Here is an 18,625-nt window from a genome sequence, read left to right on the forward strand (position 1 = left end):
AGATTTGAAGCCATATGTGTCTTTGGAGGAGTTGGACATTCCCGGGTTGAGGAAGAGGTTGGCTTTCCAGCACCTTACCTTCAATTACATCTATTATCAAAGCTGTTTTCCATTTTTCTCATTTTCCAATTGCTTGGAAGACTTCAGAGGTGATACCAATACCAAAAGATGACGACAATGAAGTTCCTGACAATAATAGAGAATTTTGCTATTGCCTGTGTTAACATCTTATTTAACCAGTAATCAACAGCTGACACCCAAGCAGTGTGGATATAAGAAGAACTCTTCAGAGTCATCTATAATACATACAAGTGATAACCTAGATTCATTTGATAGGAAACTGTTAGCCGCCGTTGTCTTGCTAGATATGAGCAAAGCTTTCGACACTATCAACTGTGGTATAAGCTTCAGGCTGTTGGACTATTGCTCCCTGCCTTTAAGTGGTCGCTTAGTTATCTTCAGCCACGCTATCAAGTTGTTAAAATTGGTAACACCACCTCTGATCAACTACTTGTAACCTGTGGAGTGCCCCAAGGCAGTATTTCAGGCCCACTTCTTTTTAGCGTATATGTCAATGATCTTCCAAGTATCCCAGAACACAGCTTCATTCAATCCTATGACGATGAAAACCACGTGAAAAACTACACAAACAACTGAGATTTTGTAAATTTGCTCAAAATCACAGGCTCAAGCTTATCAAGCTGTTTTATAAGTCTTATCTGGCCCAAACATTGCTTACAAGTGCATTCGTTGCAGAAATATGTACTACAATTCAATTCAGTGTTGGCATTGAGCGGTCGCATATGCATGACGAAAAAGACAGCAAATGACTTCAAAACTTGCCAATGATGTGTGTTGTTGGCTTGACAGGCGATGTCAAGTGATTGTTGAAATATGTCAGAATCTGTCAACATGGCAGGCCTTTTTCAGTTTTAAAAATAGCTAGGCAGCAACGAACGTAAAATAAAATTTAAAAAGTAAGAGGGAAACTAACCATTGTCGTTAAGTGTTTAGCTTTGGCCATGGTTAAGTGAACTTGTTTGTTTTACACACTTCAGTGTAAAAGCATCATAAAGGTAAACCTTTCTCACCTTCTGCTAATAGCCCCATTATGGTTCCTGTAGCTCTGTCGCTTTTCTCCTCACCTTTGTATTTCTCGTTGTTCATTGTTCATTGCCTAGCAGCTTTCTTCAGTAAAAGTTCCTCTTCTCCTTCCTTGTCTTTTCCCAGCCTCGCGGCTTTCTTCGTTCAAATTTCTAGCCCTCAGCCACTCTCTTTGGCAATCTTATTTGTTTCCTCTTTGTCGGTTAAGTCTTGCTCTCTGCCTCTCTCTTTCCTGCTTTTCTTTGCTCAAACAGTGTTTGCTGCATGTTAGGTTAGAATGTAAACAAAGCAGTCGTTTTCGGCTTTAGAAATAGCTAGGCAGCAAGGAACAGAAAATAAAATTTAAAAAGTAAGAGAGAAACTAACCATTGTCGTTAAGTGTTTAGCTTTGGCCATGGTTAAGTGAACTTGTTTGTTTTACACACTTCTTCAGTAAAAGTTTCTCTTCTCCTTCCTTGTCTTTTCTCAGCCTCACGGCTTTCTTCGTTCAAATTTCTAGCCCTCAGCCATTCTCTTTGGCAATCTTATTCGTTTCCTCTTTGTCGGTTAAGTCTTGCTCTCTGCTTCTCTCTTTCCTGCTTTTCTTTGCTCAAACAATGTTTGCTGCATGTTAGGTTTTCTCTCCTATTAATTGTGTTTTGCCTTATTCGAACGAGTTTAATCGTTTCGCTAAATTCCAAAGTGACGAAGGTCAGTGAGATAAAGGCGGGCTGCACAAAAGTTTCCTACCAAGAAAATCCGCCCATCCTCGCCGCAAAGCTTCATTGGCGAGACTCCCCTCCGTTCCCTTTCTTAGTCTCTCATACCGCTCCCTCGGAATCTGTACGAACAGACGTATGCTTAGTCAATCACATGACAACTCAACAAAAAAGGTTGACCATATTCCCTTGTAGCCTAGATCCCTGCTACTAAACACTTTGAAGTCCAAGCATATCTGAAAATAGATGCGATGGCATAATCATGTGGGTTCTGTATAGTTGCTAGCTACATAGTATCCTTGTGTTCTATACTCAAACAGCTGAGTGTATGTGCCATCTTGAAAAAGTCCTTGCCTTCTTTTATAAAAACAGGTTTTATTTTGTTGGGAATGCATTTTTTTCTGAATGAATGAATCACTGAGTGCTAAACAACAAATTCCACTGTTTTTTGTTCATTTTCAGATGAATATTGTTAATGGTCAGTTTCCTAATACTGAAATCGAGCCAGGTGAATACATTTGCAGTGAATGTGCCAATTATTGGATGAGACGAAGTGTAGTTTAAGGAATTATGCTGATAAAGTATGGTGTTACCATTAATCTGACAAGGCCAAAGTCTGGGAGGGATGTGTACACATGGGTGACTAGAACACGAAGTACAAGTACCTGAGTTCTAGAAAGTAGAAAGATCTCCTCAGCCTAGTTTCAGTCTGAAAGCAGTACCTTAAAGTGCCACATTGACGAATGTTCATGCTTTTGCTGCTGATGTCCAAATCTAACTGTCATTTGATGGGTCTATCACAAATGCCATTGGAATTTTTTTGGTCCAATAGATTTGAATTTCTTAGTCAACAGTTTTATTATCTAATTCAAGGTTTCAATCATACTCTTGTCAGCCATTTGGGTGCCCTCTCATTATTTGTTTATGATCCAAGTCTATTTTATGAGGTTGTCAACCTGTAGTTATTTGAGTGGGCTTGTAACAGTCAATCGAAATACGTTAATCCTAAAATAATGAAAGGTTATGTCTGCTTATTCAACAGCGAGCACAGTTCAGCAAGGGCATGTAGGGGTAAGAACCATGCAATTTATTATTATTCAAACACAACTCATTGCAACTCAGTGCAAGTTGTGAACTGCATTGAGTTGCAAACTTAAGCAAATTAATCCTCCAATTCACCAGCTGGGTGCTTAATTAATTTAAAAGGATTATCTTTTAACATTTTGATTTGACGTTGCATTTATTATTTTTTTCTCACTTAATAGACAGACTGCAGTGGGAATTCTCATACAAAGGATACATGTAGCAGGTTAACAACAGCTGCTGATGTCAACACCATGTCTCAAGATACATGTACATCTCAACATTATGACCTTGATCATTCAGGTGGTATTTTTGTTTTCTGTTTTTGTCACCACGGCTTCCTGCCACACCTAAAAGATATATTTGGTACTAAAAGTGAGAGTGTCATGAAAGTCAGACCTCATACCTCTTTCTGCTTAATTTTTGTGATTTTGTTGCATTATGTAATACAGTCTAATCTGTCATTGGTGGCTAGCCTTGGTCTTTTCAAATGTGAAGAATTGAGGAAATGGCAAAAATTTAGAATGCTTTTGTTCTTACAATGAAATGACACATAGTACTTGCAAAATATGGTGAAGAATAAAGATCTTTAGGGAGACATGTGCGCTGGGTGATACTTGTCACAATACTGTGACTGGATTTAATGTCAAACATTTGGCCATGACAATGTCATGCAACAGTGACTAGGTGTTCTTAGAATGCACAAGTGTAACTGGAAAGCAAGAAGTGAATACCAGTAGTTTAAAGGCCATGTTCAACAATATTGTTAATAAAATTATGTCGCTGACAGCATTTTGTTTTTGAGGGTCTAAGGTCTGAGTTTTTGTGAGACCCATAAATGTGAAGGGCTTCATGTTGTTAGGCAAGTTAAAGGCAGAAACAAAAACCATGCAACAAATGACATGAGTTTGTTTAAAATAGATCTGGAGATGCACAACACACCTGCAGAGCGAAAATAATAATTATCCACATAACTTACCGACCCTTTGTATGCATCTTTCCAATACCACCTGTCTTTAGGCGTGTTTGTACCTGAAATCTGCTGCAGTTATTTTGTGCAAATTTAACATTTGGGAAATTCCATCACATAGTACCATAGACAGTCCATATTCATCAACACAAAATCAGAAATACACAGTTTTCTGTAGCCAAAGAAAAAAGGATGTATCTTATTCAAGTGCACATCAGTCATGCACAGCAGGTGGCTGCTTGACTGGCCTGTATCTTGTGATACAAAAGGGGCATCAGTAATGTCAATGTCAAAGATCTTTTATCAATTAATTAAACATAGTTACTAAAACAAGGAATGACTGAAAATGATCTAAAATGACTTAAAACGAAAATGACCCAAAATGAGCTACAACGATATCTAAAATATAGAGGTCTCTAATCACCAAAAAATTAACTAAAGCAGACAAAATGGAACATAATTTCCCTGACCTCGCATGCGGTTTTGAATCAATTGAATAAACTTAATGTTCATGCTAATGTAGCCAGTGGCCAGTGGCCAGTTAGGGTACACATTCGGTTCTCTGTCGGTTTTACCAACAGGCGTTTGTTTGGGAGGGGGAAGAGAGGAAAAAAAATAGTGCCCTCTTCCAGTGAGAGACATAGAGAGAATATTTATTTTATTAGGAGAGCGTGTGATTTTACTTTACAATGTTGACAACAGCAAGATTAGCATGCCACGTAAGCCCTCGTATCACCTGTAATGGAAATGACGACACAAAAGAAAGCTGTTAGCCTGGCTACACAATTGTCATTCGCATAGAGCTGACAGCACAAAAGATTTTGAATTTGCCAAGCAATGCAGTTTTCATTTGAGTGGAGCTGATGGCGCAAAATAGTTTAGTGTGCTGGACAATGCAGTTGTGATTGCTGTCGAGCTGACAGCACAAAAATGTTGAACTTGCACAGCATGGCATCATGATTGACATGGAGTTGAATGCACAAAAATCTTGAGTATGTCCAGCAACATAGGTTTGATCAATCAATCAATCAAACCAGTCAATGAATAAACTATATTATTTACCCTCGAATTTACAGAGTAGCACTAGCACTCAAGTGCTAATATCTTCGAGCCAATTACATTAACAACTAATTATAATAAAAAGTTAATTCTATATAACAAATAAGATAACTTACAACCTAGACAACTACATGTAACTTGCAAATTATCTTGATGTTGAAAGGTTTGCAGTTACTGCCCTTTTAAGTAAATTATTGTTCCCAGTAGATTGGTGCAGAGTTGACAGCGTAAAGATCAGTGCGAATTTACCATGGAATGCAACGCTGTTTTAGTCAATTTTAGGTGAATAGAGAAGTCTATATTTATTTTAGATACTGTTGTAGCTCATTTTAGGTCATTTGATCAAATTTAGATACTGTAATGTTGTAGCTTATTTTTGGTCATTCCTTGGTTTAGTAACTATGATTAATTAAAGATCTGTGTGCCGCCGCCGGGCGTGATATATGTAGTTAATCATTTGTGGTTTAGAAATAAATCCTGGCAGGTATGGAGTCTACAAAATGACGCATTTTTCAGGTACTGTAGACCACAACCTTAAACCTTGAAACCATACTTCCAGCTCATGCAGACAACTGTGGAGACCATTTATATGAGTTACAGTATAAAATAGGACCTTTGATAGTCCTTCTTTTCTTATCATGATTATCATTAATTTTGGAAACTTGTCAATTAAATGTGAATGATTTAATTTACTTTCAATTGTAGTGGTTCAAAGGCACACACACCCATCAGGATCACTTGAGGTAATAAGTCCTTAAACTCATAATTTACAGGGGGTTGCACCAAATAGCAGAAGGCATCATGGCGCATTAGTTTATGTGGCCCTCAAATTGCACTCTGAGGAGGTCTCTCAAAGACCAAATTTGTGTTTGCTCACCAGTTGCCAGAATTTGTATTTAATTTTCCCTTTGGTAGTATTAAAAGGTCATTGTCATTTTAATAAACAATTTAGTCAAGGACGACCTGTGAGCTCCTTCAGGATGGATACCCATACCTTCAGACTCATCACATTTTCAAATGTTATTGGTGGGATTCAGTTAACTTCCTGTATCGGCCTTCGTGGCGTCTTCTGTATATTAAATGCCATTGAAGCCTTTACATCGATGACATTATCATTGTTCTTGGTTTTTTATGAAAAATTCGTCACAATTAAGGTAATTTATTTTAGGCATTGTGTTTCTTTACGACAAGGAAGTTTCTGTGTTTTTCTTAGACCACAAAAAATTCTCTGGTGTTACATTGTTTTATTCGGAGACACATCTTACCTGGCTCATTTGATGTGGGTAAATGTGCTGTTTACTAAGGAAAGCATATTTAAATAATGATTTTATTTTTATTTTTTTTTTTTTGTAATTTATTTAACATAACAGAAGTTTACATTGCACAAGATACATAAATATAAAAAAAAAGAAAACAAATACAACTAATGATCTGACATGCACGAGAACTGAGTGATTAATCAAAGAGGGCGAATAAAGTAAATTAAATCATGTAAATTTCTCAACCTTGTATTTAAAATTAATCTTATTAACAAATTCAGATAAAATAATCGAACTCTCTTTTAGCTTGTTTGAATAAATGTAATACATCAGGTATAAAAAAGTATAGTTAAACTTTCTCACAGCCTCATGCCCAGCAAGGCATTGCTTAAACAAGCCAAACACTATTTCCTTAGGTTCTGGATTGAAACTGGTATTGTTTGTGGCATTAAACCACCCCACCACTTGACGAGTAAAAGACGAAGTAAATTGGCAGTCAAGAAAAGTGTGGTCTATGGAATCTGATTCACCGCAATACAAGCAGTCTGAGCAGGCACTTTCACTTTTTAATTCCATTTCTTTTCAATTCCTTTTTGGTCACTATGATTTGGTGAAGAAATTTGAACTTAAATGCTCTTAACTTAGTTTTCTTACACATTTTATATCACATCTTAAAAGATTCTCGCCATGAGTCACTATCAATTGGAAGTATTTTACTCCAACGCTGTAAGCCAGCTGGAGATGACTGGTGTAGTTTAAAATTCAAGAGCCGATAAAAATCTCGACATTTTAATTTCTCTAAATTTAACACTATGTTCTCATCTAGCATAAAAGATGGGGCCCCTTGGACAAAACCCTCCACGCTGGTGTTATCCATTCCTTCCACTTTTTTAGACATAAAGCTTGGTATTGCGCTTCAAACTTGATAATACTCCAGAAAATTTGATTTACAATTATACTTCGAAAGAAATTCTTGAAAGGTAAGGTAGCGGCCTGATTCATGAAACATAAATTGCGAGAGCTCTTCTCTAATACATGTATTAGCATTGTCTTGCAATATTGCCGCCACAGAGCTTTCCAGATTAACTAAAATATCTCGCAATTGCGATAGCGTTAGTTCTTCTTGAAAGGACGCATCACAAGTTGCGGTTTCATCTTCTGCCATATTTCCTTCGATTCTCTGAGATGGAGAAGACTGAGTGTTCAGTTTTTCCACTTCCTTCGGCGATTCTTCCAAGGACCCACAGTTTCCCCTTTTATTCCTTCTAGTTTTCGTCATTTAATTCGACTCTTGAACATCCCAACAAACGTGATGGAGGGGGGGGGGGAATTGTCCTACTCAAAAAACACGTCTGTTCCAACAGACACCCCGCGCATGCTCTTCCAATTATTAACTAACAATTATTAAAATTTTTTTATACTACAGCAGAAACATGTAAAGCGCCAGCTTATTCTGTAAAGCAGTTTTGATTTCAGCCATTCTTAATGGTTTTTAATTCATTTTTATTGCTCAAGTAACTTTTCATTTGTGGATTCTTGATTCAAATTCTTGTGGATTCTGCATTTGGAATCTGGAAAATAAAGTTGCTTAATTTCAGTAAACTGTAATTCTCTTTCTCATTTAACAGACAAACCACAGTATTAGCCCAGAAGGTCCTTCAGCACCTGGGTCTGATCTCAGTACAGTGCATCGGGATGGTGTCCATTATACAGGTGGAAAGTGTTTTAATTTTCTCAAAGAGGTTTTGCTCTCTGCCCTAGCCACATTTTCTGTACCAAGAGATTAAAAATAGTTGTGCTTGTCTTAATTTGGGCAGGGCCTTTATTGTCTGGCACTAGCCTGTGTAGCTGGCGGTATTGTTGGTGCGAGAGGCAAAGCTGCTTGGAGAATGAGGAGGGATGATTTCCCATGCCCCTTCCCATTCTCCAAGCGGTTTTTCCGCTTATTTATTTGCCTCTCGTGCCAACAATATCGCCTGCTACACAGGGTAGTCTGTCACAGGGTCCTCTATGTATAGTAAATAATGATAGTGTATAGAAATCAGTCATTCATAATATTATACACTATATATTTGTAATATAATCCAAATACACAAGCAATACAGATTTATCAACGGTAGACTATCAAGCACTTAAGGGACCTTTAGATCAGAGGACAAGGACAACTACGAGTAAGACTTTTCAGTTCGGAGCATGTGCACTGCAAAAAATATGTGCCTCCAAACGTTATCAGCATGCTCAATACAGAAAACTATACTGGTGCAAAAACAGAGCTGTAACCAGGATAATTAAGGCATTTAAAACATGGTAAAATAAACGTTCTCAGGTTAAAAGATTAAGAACATAAGCTTTTGGCCATCAGTCTATAGCCTTTAGCGAGTGAAAAAGTTGGGGCATGAATGGAAATATATACACATGTACGAAAAGGGGTGTGAACAATTTTTCTATAAAACTAGAGTACGAAAGAAGTATAAAAAAAGCTAGGGGATAAAAATGTAACTGATGTCAAGTTACAGTAAAATGGAGTATTGCCTTAGACACGGTTTTAATCGACAAGGGCAATTACCGTGTTTGGAAAATGCTAGAATCCTGGCACACTGCCAAAACGGTTGGCGGGGACAATAAATCAAAAGCGTTGCATAGGCTATACTCCATTTTAATATAATTTGACATCATTTACCTAGCTTTTTTCACACTTCTTTTGTACTCTTGTGTTATGGAAAAATTGTTCACACCCCCTTTTCATATATATTTCCATTCACGCCTCAACTTTTTCTGTGTTTAAAGGTTATAGACTGATAGCTCAAAGCTTATGTTCTTAATCTTTTAGCCAGGGAACCCTTTTTCCCCCCATTTTAAAAATAGACCGGTGGACCTTTCCAAGGGTAAAGTGTGAAGAGTGAAATGCTATGGTGGCAGAATGGTGCAAAATTCAAGAAATCAAAATTCCTTCCAACATCAACAACCAACCTGCAGTTCAACATTTTCTCCTTCGGTTAACAATAAAATCTGTCAAAATTCAATGGCTAAGATCACAATAACCAACATTAAAACACACACCTAATTAAACAACAAAAGTGAGTTAATATCAACAACAACAAATCATCTCAAAATAAAGCATTGGAAAGCGATTTCAACTTCAATGAAAAAAATAAGCACGCTTCAAGAATTTGGGGTTGAGTGACTGGCTATGGTCAGGAGAGGTTGGAACTGAAAATTCCAGCATTCTGGCAAAAGCACAGAGCAGCCTGGAGAGTACTGAATGGGGCTTGCTCTTTACATATTAAGGTGACTCGAATCAGTTTCAATGCTTCCACGTAACGCTATTGTTTGAAGGATCGGCACTACAACACTGTATCATGTATTAGCAATATTGTGGTACCAAATTAAACACATATTTTTGCTGAACAAGTTGCAGTCATTATTGTGGCGTAATATGTCACCGTGGCAATGGGCAAGCCCTGTAAAACACCCTTTATTTTGTCTTTAGTTCCTAATACATGTAACTCAAAAATTCGGTGGATTTAGATAGATAGATAGATAGATAGATAGATAGTTTATTATAAAATACTTCGCAACCGAAGGTTGAATTGCGTATTTAAATAAGTTACAATATATAAAGTCATATAAAATTTAAGTGACAAATTTGCAATGTTAGGAGAGCTAATTAAGGGAAAAAAAGTCTAGAAACGTCTAAAAAGACTTATCGTAAGACTTAAGACTTGTCGTAATTAGTAGAAGAGGCTATTAAAAGGTGTTTTTGGTTCTATTAGTTAGAAAAAGTCCTTGGCCTCCTCATAAAAAGATCGGCTATTGTTATTCTTAGGTGGAAGTAGAGTGTGTAGCTCGTGGTCTTTGTTCTTCACAATGCCATTAATAAGTGAAACACATAATTTGCGTTGGTGTTCTTGGAGAGAGTTTAGTTCCGTGTAACCAAGTGCTTCATTATAGTTAAGGCTTGAACAGATTATTGAAAGCGCCCTTTTCTGAATACGTTCCAATTCAATTGTAAGGTACTTGAGTAATGAGTCACGAAAAACAGGAACAGCGTAATCAAGCACAGATTGATAAAATTAAACCCAAGGTTATGGTCAATGGTTATTCAGAAGGTGGACTCAAAATTATTGATGTTACATCTTTTAACAAATCTCTTAAAGCTACCTGGATTAATACAAAAAACTGCAGCAGATGGAAAGTTTTTTTCGATCTAGAACTTGGAAAATATGGAGGCAGCGCTGTCTTTAAAGGGAACCTTAACAAAAAAGACATGGATAATCTAAAAATAGAAGACCCATTTGTTAAAGAAATTATAGAAATATGATCAGACACCTTCTTTGAGAAAGGAATATGTAGTGTCAAAGGATCATTTTCTAGCCCTACTGTTACGAGTTCGAATGTTTTGAAGAAAGGTAGTTTGCAGACTAAACTGAACGCAGGGTTGTCGGAACAACAACAAGAAGATTTATTCCAAAAATGAACGTAGTTTCCACGAAGTAAAACTCTTTACAACACGTACTCGATAGACTTACACGGCCTCCACCAACTTGAATAAACACTGCTTCTGTCACATTTGACTAAACACGGCTAACGCCAACCCTCTTCACTTGTGAAATACTAGTTAGAAAAACACTCCGCTTGGACTCGTCTACTTATATACTCTGACAATAAACTTCTAGAACTTTCTAAAATAGTAATCAATCTAATTATAGAAAGATTACAAAACACACCGATTTAGAAACGCTTACGCACGAATCTAAAAATAAACAAACTACAAACTCTCGCGAAGCTTCTAGACAGTAACGCTAGTCATGCAATGCTATTTTTCGTAACATAACTCCCTCTTGAGAAGAAATTTCCTAAATTTCTACTAACAGCGAAAAATTAGTTAGATAGTACCAACTGAGGAGGCAGTCCAGTGTCTCTTAAGTTATTCCTCTCCTCTGCTTTGATTATCGGATCGTACATTCTCAGATCCCTTGATAGCCTCAACTCTGAAGTTGTAACTCTGAAGAAACATAGCTCAACGCATTAGGCGTCCATTAGCAAATTTCGCACTGTTCATGTACTTCAGTGGCTCGTGATCTGTTTGTAGCACAAAGGGAACTCCATACAGATAAAGGTAAAATCTTTTGAATCCCCACACAATGGCTAAACACTCTTTCTCGATGGTTGAATAATTACGCTCTGCACTTGACAATTTCTTACTTGCGTAGCAAACGGGGAATAGCTTGCCATCATGTTTCTGCATTAATACAGCACCAGTACCACTGTCGGAAGCGTCAGTCTGCAGAAAGTAGGTTTTCCTTGAATCTGGCAGTCGAAGGACTGGTTCTGATAGGCTTTCTCCTGTGCCTCACCCCATTCAACTTTGTTAGGTTGGCCTTTACGCATGAGGTCTGACAGCGGGGCTGCTAATGCTGCGAAGTTGGGGACAAAATCTCGGGATCATTACCAAATCTCGTCAGTTTTTTCATACAAATACTTTATGCATATTATGTAATTCTCTAATACTCCCCTACCTACAGTACTGTTCTATCATTTGGGCCTCTACACATCCCTCTCATCTACAACCTATACTTCATCTCCAAAAGAAAGCCCTAAGAATCATGGCTCACTCTCCCCCATGTGCACATACCCACCCTCTATTTAGCGCATTAAACATTAAGCCCATTCCTCTCTTGTCTCTCTTTAAACTTAATTCTGATTGTCATCAATATTTTACAAGGTAGAAAGATAACTTACATCTCCATACTCATAAATACTCTTTTTCGTTATGTTACACAATCCCTGAATTTGGAATGATATTCTTTTTTTTTTTTTTTAAACATACACTGTACTTTATTGGCGAAGTTTGCCCTAAGAGAAAAAGTACTCATCAAGAGGGCTCACTTCTCTCATCACGCAATTCTCTCAATCTTTCAAACTGTAAATGTAAACTCAGAGATTATTTGCAGTCCTTGTAAACTATCATACAACTTTTTGTTTAACCATGAGCTATATTTCCTCTCATAATGCCTTTAAACTCTTTCTCTATGCCATTTTACGAAAAGTTAATGGGATGGTTGCCATCCAGTGAAAAAACTGCCTCCTCCTCTTTTCATTTTCTGATAGTTTTTACATGTTTTTCACTGAAGCACAGAGGATTGGGAGAAGGTTGTGCATGCACCTTCTGATTGAAGTGATGTCAGATTTCCTTTGAAAGAGTCACTTCAAAAGGACCATCCATGCAACCTTTCTGTAGGGCTCTTGACTAAAAATCTTCCTTAGCAACCACTGTCTTTCTGTTGTTGAGAGCCACCCCCCTTAATTGTTGATCTTTGCTCTCTCTTTTTACCCCCTAAATTATCAAACTGCTATGTGGTAAAAAGTGTGTTGAAGATAAAACTCTGAATTGTCCCAAAAAATTTGACCATTGTTGTAGCTGATATTCCACCTGTTCCCAAGACTCCTACAGTGCATGAGTCTCGATTTGAGATCAGTCTTAAACATTCACATTATCCAAGATTGCTGAAGCCTTTGTCATTGAGAAATCGTTGAAGCCCACAGTTTTCGGATCCATCAATCCCAACTAGTATGGTTTTATCCCTGGCTCATCTATGGCCTTTGCACTTATTGCTTTTTTGCATCATTGACTCAGAGATGTAGTTGACCACCAAATGCTAGTCACAAAACTCCATAGCTTGGATGTAAAGTTTACCACCCTAAACTGGATCGTTGACTTTTTTGAAGGGACAAAAGGTTCGGGCTAGGGGGATCTGGCCTGGCGTTCTTGCGTGGGTCCCTCAGGGGACTTGACTTATACCGTGGTTATTTCTCGCGATGATTTAAATTTTCCAGTAGATATGACACTCATGTGGAAATTTTGCTGATCTTACCACCATCTCTGAGCTGATTCCACCATCCAGTCACAGCAATCCCCAACAAGCTGTTGACCACATCGGCAGTTGGTCTCAGAAAAATCTCCTCCAATTGAATCCATCCAAGTGTAAAGAAATACTGACGTTTTTTATAAGATGTCCAGCTATTTTTGCTCCTCTTGAGGTTGATAGGTTTAAATTTGGAAGACTTCAGTCTGCCAAAGTTGCCAGGTGTTTCACAGCAGCCTCCCAGGCTGCCTCTGGTGAGATAAGCGAATTCAGCGGTGCACAATGAGGATTGTTTTCCCTGAATTAAACTACAGGAAGGCACTTGAAACAGCCATTACCCCCACCCTGGCAGCCAAGCATGAAAAGGTCTCTTTTAATAATTTAAGGAATTAGTGAAGATAGAAGTGTTTCTCGCACTTATCAGGACGATATAAGCAATTGTCTCTTAAAGACACCTGAAAAATTCAGGCAGCTTCAACGGGATCCTAACCCATGGCCTCTACGTATACAATTACAGTGCAATGCCCTACCAACTGAGCTATGAAGCCACTCAGTTGGAAGCAGGTTAATTTGTTGTGGTCATGTGTTCCCGTGAAAGAAATGATGAATGAGGCGGCCTTAACAGGATTCAAACACTGAACTTTTCAGGTGTCTATAAAGTGACAATTTTGCTTAAATTGTCCTGTTAAGTGCAAGGATCACTTCTTTCTTCCGTCTGTAACCTGTACTTCAAACATACATTTATTTCATTCACAGCATTTTTCTACGTAACAAACGTTGCTTCAGCGCCCCTGTATGCAGAATTAACAGATATAAGAATTTTTTTTAAAATCAGTCATTGCATGCAGAGACTGAATTGTTCTTGATTTTACAGCACGACCATGTACATGTTTACTAGGTTATCTCAGTCGGTATATCGTAAAATTTTAATATTTGATGTCTTTAGCATGTAGTTTATTGCTCAGCATTGTAGTTTAATTACTGCATTAAGCATCGTAGTTTATTGCTCAGTTGTAAGATCAGTACTGGAATATGGTTGCGTGGTTTTTAATAACATGTCCAAATAGCCCTCAGAATCATTAGAGAGAGTTCAGAAAGGAGCAATGAACATTATCTTTTTAAGTTTAAGCTCTTACGAGACCGCGCTCATTAATGCAGATCTTGCAACACTCGAGTCTCGCCGCATAGATTTATGTAAACAGTACATGTCAAACTAGGTTAGGAAGCTAGCGCATTCTAGGACCCTGTCTGTCCGACATGATTATTGCACATAGTCGGGCACCAGAATACGCCCTCTTAGAACAAGAACTAATACAGTAAAGGACTTTGTGACTGTAATCTCCCTCTAAGTCAGAGTTTGCTCTGCGAGAGGGTTAATAAACAAATAAACAACAATAATTCAGTCAAGCAACTGCAAGGTCTTTTACCTAATAAGTGATTTGTTGTAAGTTATTTACATGTTTAATATTATTTTGTCTTCAGGGGTTTCCGGATCAGTTCAAAGAATCGTTCCTCAAGAAGGTCGAACTGAGGTGACTCTCTTTTTCATGTTCTGATGTCCCTTTTTCCTTTTCTGACAATGGTTGTTTTCTATACTAGGGTGGATATCCGTTTGAAATATTTTTTTCTGAGCCCTTGCCAGAAGATGTCACGTCTGGAAAGGCATACTTCTGTCATGAACCTGTAGGCATTGCTGAGTTGACAAAATTAGGCCCTTGTCTTTTCCATGGGATTGTTCCTGGTGAGTAAAATTTACCATGCCTGTGTTGCATGTATATTTGATTAACTACTGTCCTCCAATGCAGGCTGTAGGATTTTGCAAAAAATAGTAAGCACTGCCAGCTGCATTATTCCTATCAATATGGTGCATAATCAAAGCATTGAAGCATTCTCAATCTACGATAGTTTTTTTTAAATGTCAGGGGTTCTAGTAAGTGCCGTCTTTAAAATAATCAAGACAGCCCTCAAATAAAGTACATCAAGATTGGTGGCAAGAAAAGTAAATGCTGGGGTGTTAAATCAAGCATAATAGTTGTGATAAATATTTATAATGGTAAAAGAGCATCAAAGTCAATTATGCTGAAATTGAAATTGGTGCTCACTTGTGTTGAACTTGTCCTCAAACTGTTTGTTTCAACCTTTTCCTTAGAATCCCCTCGCCCTGATGTTGTGCCAGTGACTGTGATAACTCAGACTGGTCTGCCTCTTGGCATAACATATTTCAAATATATTGATAAAGAATACTCAGTGGCAATGGAGATACTTAATGGTGACGTAAACTTGCAAAAATTGTTAAACATAATTGCAAAAACACCAGGTAAGTAAAATTGAATATTTGTAGGCCAGGGTTACCTTAAGTTTATAGCTGTCAGGAACAACTTTTTTGCATTTTGATCCTCGCCCATAGCTGGATAAGTCAATTTAATTATTATTGACACACCTGAAAACATTAGGTTGCTCCAGTGGGATTTGAAATCACGACCTTTGCGATACTGGTGCAATGCTCTGGCAACCGAGCGATAATTCGCCACACAGTTTGGAGCACTGGTCAATTGTTGGGCTGCTTTGTTTCCGTAAAGGACTCGATGATTGAAATGAATTTACATATGAAGTGCAGGTTGGAGACGAATGAGAGGCTTGATCCTTGCACTTAGCTGGACAATCTAAGCAATTGTCTCTTATTGACACACCTGAAAAATTCAGGTGGTTCCAACAGGATTTGAATCCATAACCTCTGTGATGCCGGTGCAGTGCTCTACCAACTGAGCTATGAAGCCACAGAGTTGGGAGCAGGTCAGTTGCTTAAATTGTCCAGCTAAGTGCGAGGGTTACTTCTCTCGTTCTTTTCCAGTATCTGGTTTTAACCCTTGAGCAATGACGACATGACCCATGAAGGGCACTGCTCAGTCTTAGACTTCTTCAACGTTAGGTGTACTTCTATTGCTCGTTAGCTGATAAAGGTCATGGTCATTCACTGGTCCTTTATCTGGTCATCATGTTCCACAACAAGATTGTTATCCGCTATAACCACAGTGTCTTTGAAGATCTACTTGTAACTTCTCTCTTCTAATTTTTTGGTGCTTAACTCACTCATAATATCAATTGTAGGTACCTATATCTTCCAAGTGGTATTCAAAAGGTGATTTTAGGCTACTTTTTTCCTTAAGACCAATCTGATAAAACCCATCTTGGCATCAAGAACGGAGAACACCTTTGCTTTGGCTTGCTGTGGTAGGTGTTGGCGTCTGGGACTTGGGTCTCATTAAAGCCCTGTTCAAATTTCCTAATTTGCCAGGTTTGGCTGCCATGACCATACTGCTTATCCATTCATTAATGCTCTGTAACTTTCTTGCTGATGAATCACTATTCTAGTTCTGACAACTGTTTTCTTACTTCCTGTTGGAGAGCAATGGGAACACAACATGATCTCTGCTGCACAGTGTGTGCTGAGAGTGAAGTTTTGTTTGGGCTGTTCACTACTTCAAACTAGTCTCTGATAGTTGTCTTGGTACCCTGCTATCAAATGCATTTTTCCCAGTGCTGTCATGATGACAGAAACATCACATATTAAAGCTTCACTTAAGTTTTATTCAGTGTGCCAGAGCCCCATTCTGTTAAAGTATGCTGAGGTCTAAGTAGCCGACGACATTACAGGGAGCTCTTGCAATACGCGGGCACACTATTGATGTCTTGTGTTTGTCTGGATCATTGTCCTTTACACAAAAGGTCAATTTTGTTAGAACTTGTTTCCTTTGCCTTCTTGGGTTAACATGCTAAGTATACAGAGATTATAGTCGGTCTCATCTTTCACCATCTTTACATGATTTGGATGCTTTTCCTGACAAAGTGATGCAAAATGGTACTTTTTGTTGCACTTGAGGGATACTTTTCCAGAAGTGGGACAATTTTGTCGTTTGCAATGCATTGATTTTCTCCAGGACTTGCCCTTTTTTAAATGTGACTCGGAGCTTATTTCTTAACTCACCATTTCCACTTTGCCCCTTTCATCTCCATGGTTGGTGTGTTCTGTAGTGTTGGTAATCAGCCTTTCTGTTAGAAAAGAGTTGATTTCTTCAGTACCAGATGTTGTCTCTTATTTGCCAGGGATAGTAACCGTTGTTTCATAATTTTGACAGATCTACTTACTTCAATGCCTTTCTTTGAAATACATGTAAGATCCCATTGTCTAACTGCCATCCTTTCAAATCGTTATATTTGCTTGTATCACCTGGTGGTTGCAATTTAATTCATCAGTCAACCAAAATTGCATGAAGAGGCCAGTTTATGTAAACAGCTAACGTAAGCATCAACATTTTCATCTTGATTTTACTGCATGTATTGAACAGATGCCTCTCGTAAACCACCTTTCATTGGGTTTTGAAATACACTTTTGTTGCATCCAAATTTCTCAAAATTTGAAGATATTCTTTGCCTGTGATCGGTTTTAAAACAACTACTAACTTCTTTATCAGTTGCAAAACTAGTATAATTGATGTAAAGTAGCTCCTACTATGAAGTAAAGACAAGAATGACGACCTAATAAAGAAATCCTTTGCAAGGGCATTGCTTTGCTACCCCTATGGAAGGATGAACAAGCTCAAGCACATGTCCAGCGGTTATCCAATTATCCTGTACTGCATTCAGTGGTTTGAAAAGGAGACTTCTCTAATTATTGGAAGTTACTTAGACAACAGCAGGAGGGCTATAGAGTGAACACAGAACTATCTTTACAGACAATAGGGGTTAGATTACTTTTCTGAGATTATTCTGACACCTTCTTTCACTTGGACTGTAAGTCTGTTAATGAAGCACCCATGTTTTAACTGAACTTCATGCAAGCAAAGCTGCTCTGCTTTAATTTCCGAAATGGGAACTGTCAACCAAATCCAAATGGAGTGTGAAATATCATAACACAAAATTAGTATGATTGGCCATAATTAACAATGCACAATACATACTTTTTGTTCTGTTAATTCTTGTTTAGATTGCTCAAATCAAACAAAACAGCAACACTCAGTTCAATTTCTCCAGTTACTGGTTTATACAGCTTCACAGACAGGTGAAAAAGGTTGATTGAGATTATCTTCAGCACCTCTGCTGGAAAAATTGTCTTCGATTCCTACAAGGACAGAACTCCATTACCTGAAGATGTTGCCAGAGCCAATGGCCATGATCATTTAGCAAACTACTTGCAAGATCTAACCACAAGGTATTCGTGTGATGTGAGGCTATGATCATTTCAGTTATGAACGCAATTTTAGCAATTTCGTAGAGAAGCCAACAAATAACCAGCTCCCAACATCAGTGGCGTCAAAGCTCGGATGGTTGGAGCATTGCACCAGCATCGTCATGGGTGCAAACCCTGTTGAAGTCCTGAATTTCCCAGTTTTCTCTAGCAATTGCATGAATTCATAACTGTGAGGATCATAGCTTCATTAACTTCATGTCCGCAGTTCAATATAATTATGATTCATTTCATATATCATTTCATTGGTTGGTTCAAGTCAAGTCAAGGCAATTTTTATTTAACTCACAGAATATTACGTATATAAAGTTAAAATAATTTCACAATACTGTTTTAACAAA

General features: G+C 37.9%; 1 protein-coding gene across 1 annotated transcript in view; it reads left to right on the top strand.

The window, feature by feature from the left end:
• Nucleotides 1-18,242, top strand: part of LOC138021233 (uncharacterized) — a 20,675-nt gene extending 2,433 nt beyond the window's left edge. Inside the window, exons 2-11 of the mRNA XM_068868092.1 lie at nt 1-57; nt 2,265-2,310; nt 2,845-2,873; nt 3,068-3,188; nt 5,620-5,657; nt 7,802-7,886; nt 14,522-14,571; nt 14,639-14,780; nt 15,189-15,356; nt 18,024-18,242. The exon at nt 1-57 is cut by the window's left edge and continues 26 nt beyond it. Of these exons, the coding sequence (XP_068724193.1) occupies nt 1-57; nt 2,265-2,310; nt 2,845-2,873; nt 3,068-3,188; nt 5,620-5,657; nt 7,802-7,886; nt 14,522-14,571; nt 14,639-14,780; nt 15,189-15,356; nt 18,024-18,112 (825 nt within the window). The 3' untranslated portion in view covers nt 18,113-18,242. The remainder of the gene's footprint in view (nt 58-2,264; nt 2,311-2,844; nt 2,874-3,067; nt 3,189-5,619; nt 5,658-7,801; nt 7,887-14,521; nt 14,572-14,638; nt 14,781-15,188; nt 15,357-18,023) is intronic.
• The last annotated feature ends 383 nt before the right edge of the window (nt 18,243-18,625 follow it).

Source organism: Montipora capricornis, chromosome 10 (genome assembly GCF_036669925.1).
Source record: "Montipora capricornis isolate CH-2021 chromosome 10, ASM3666992v2, whole genome shotgun sequence".
Taxonomy (NCBI): Eukaryota; Metazoa; Cnidaria; class Anthozoa; order Scleractinia; family Acroporidae; genus Montipora; species Montipora capricornis.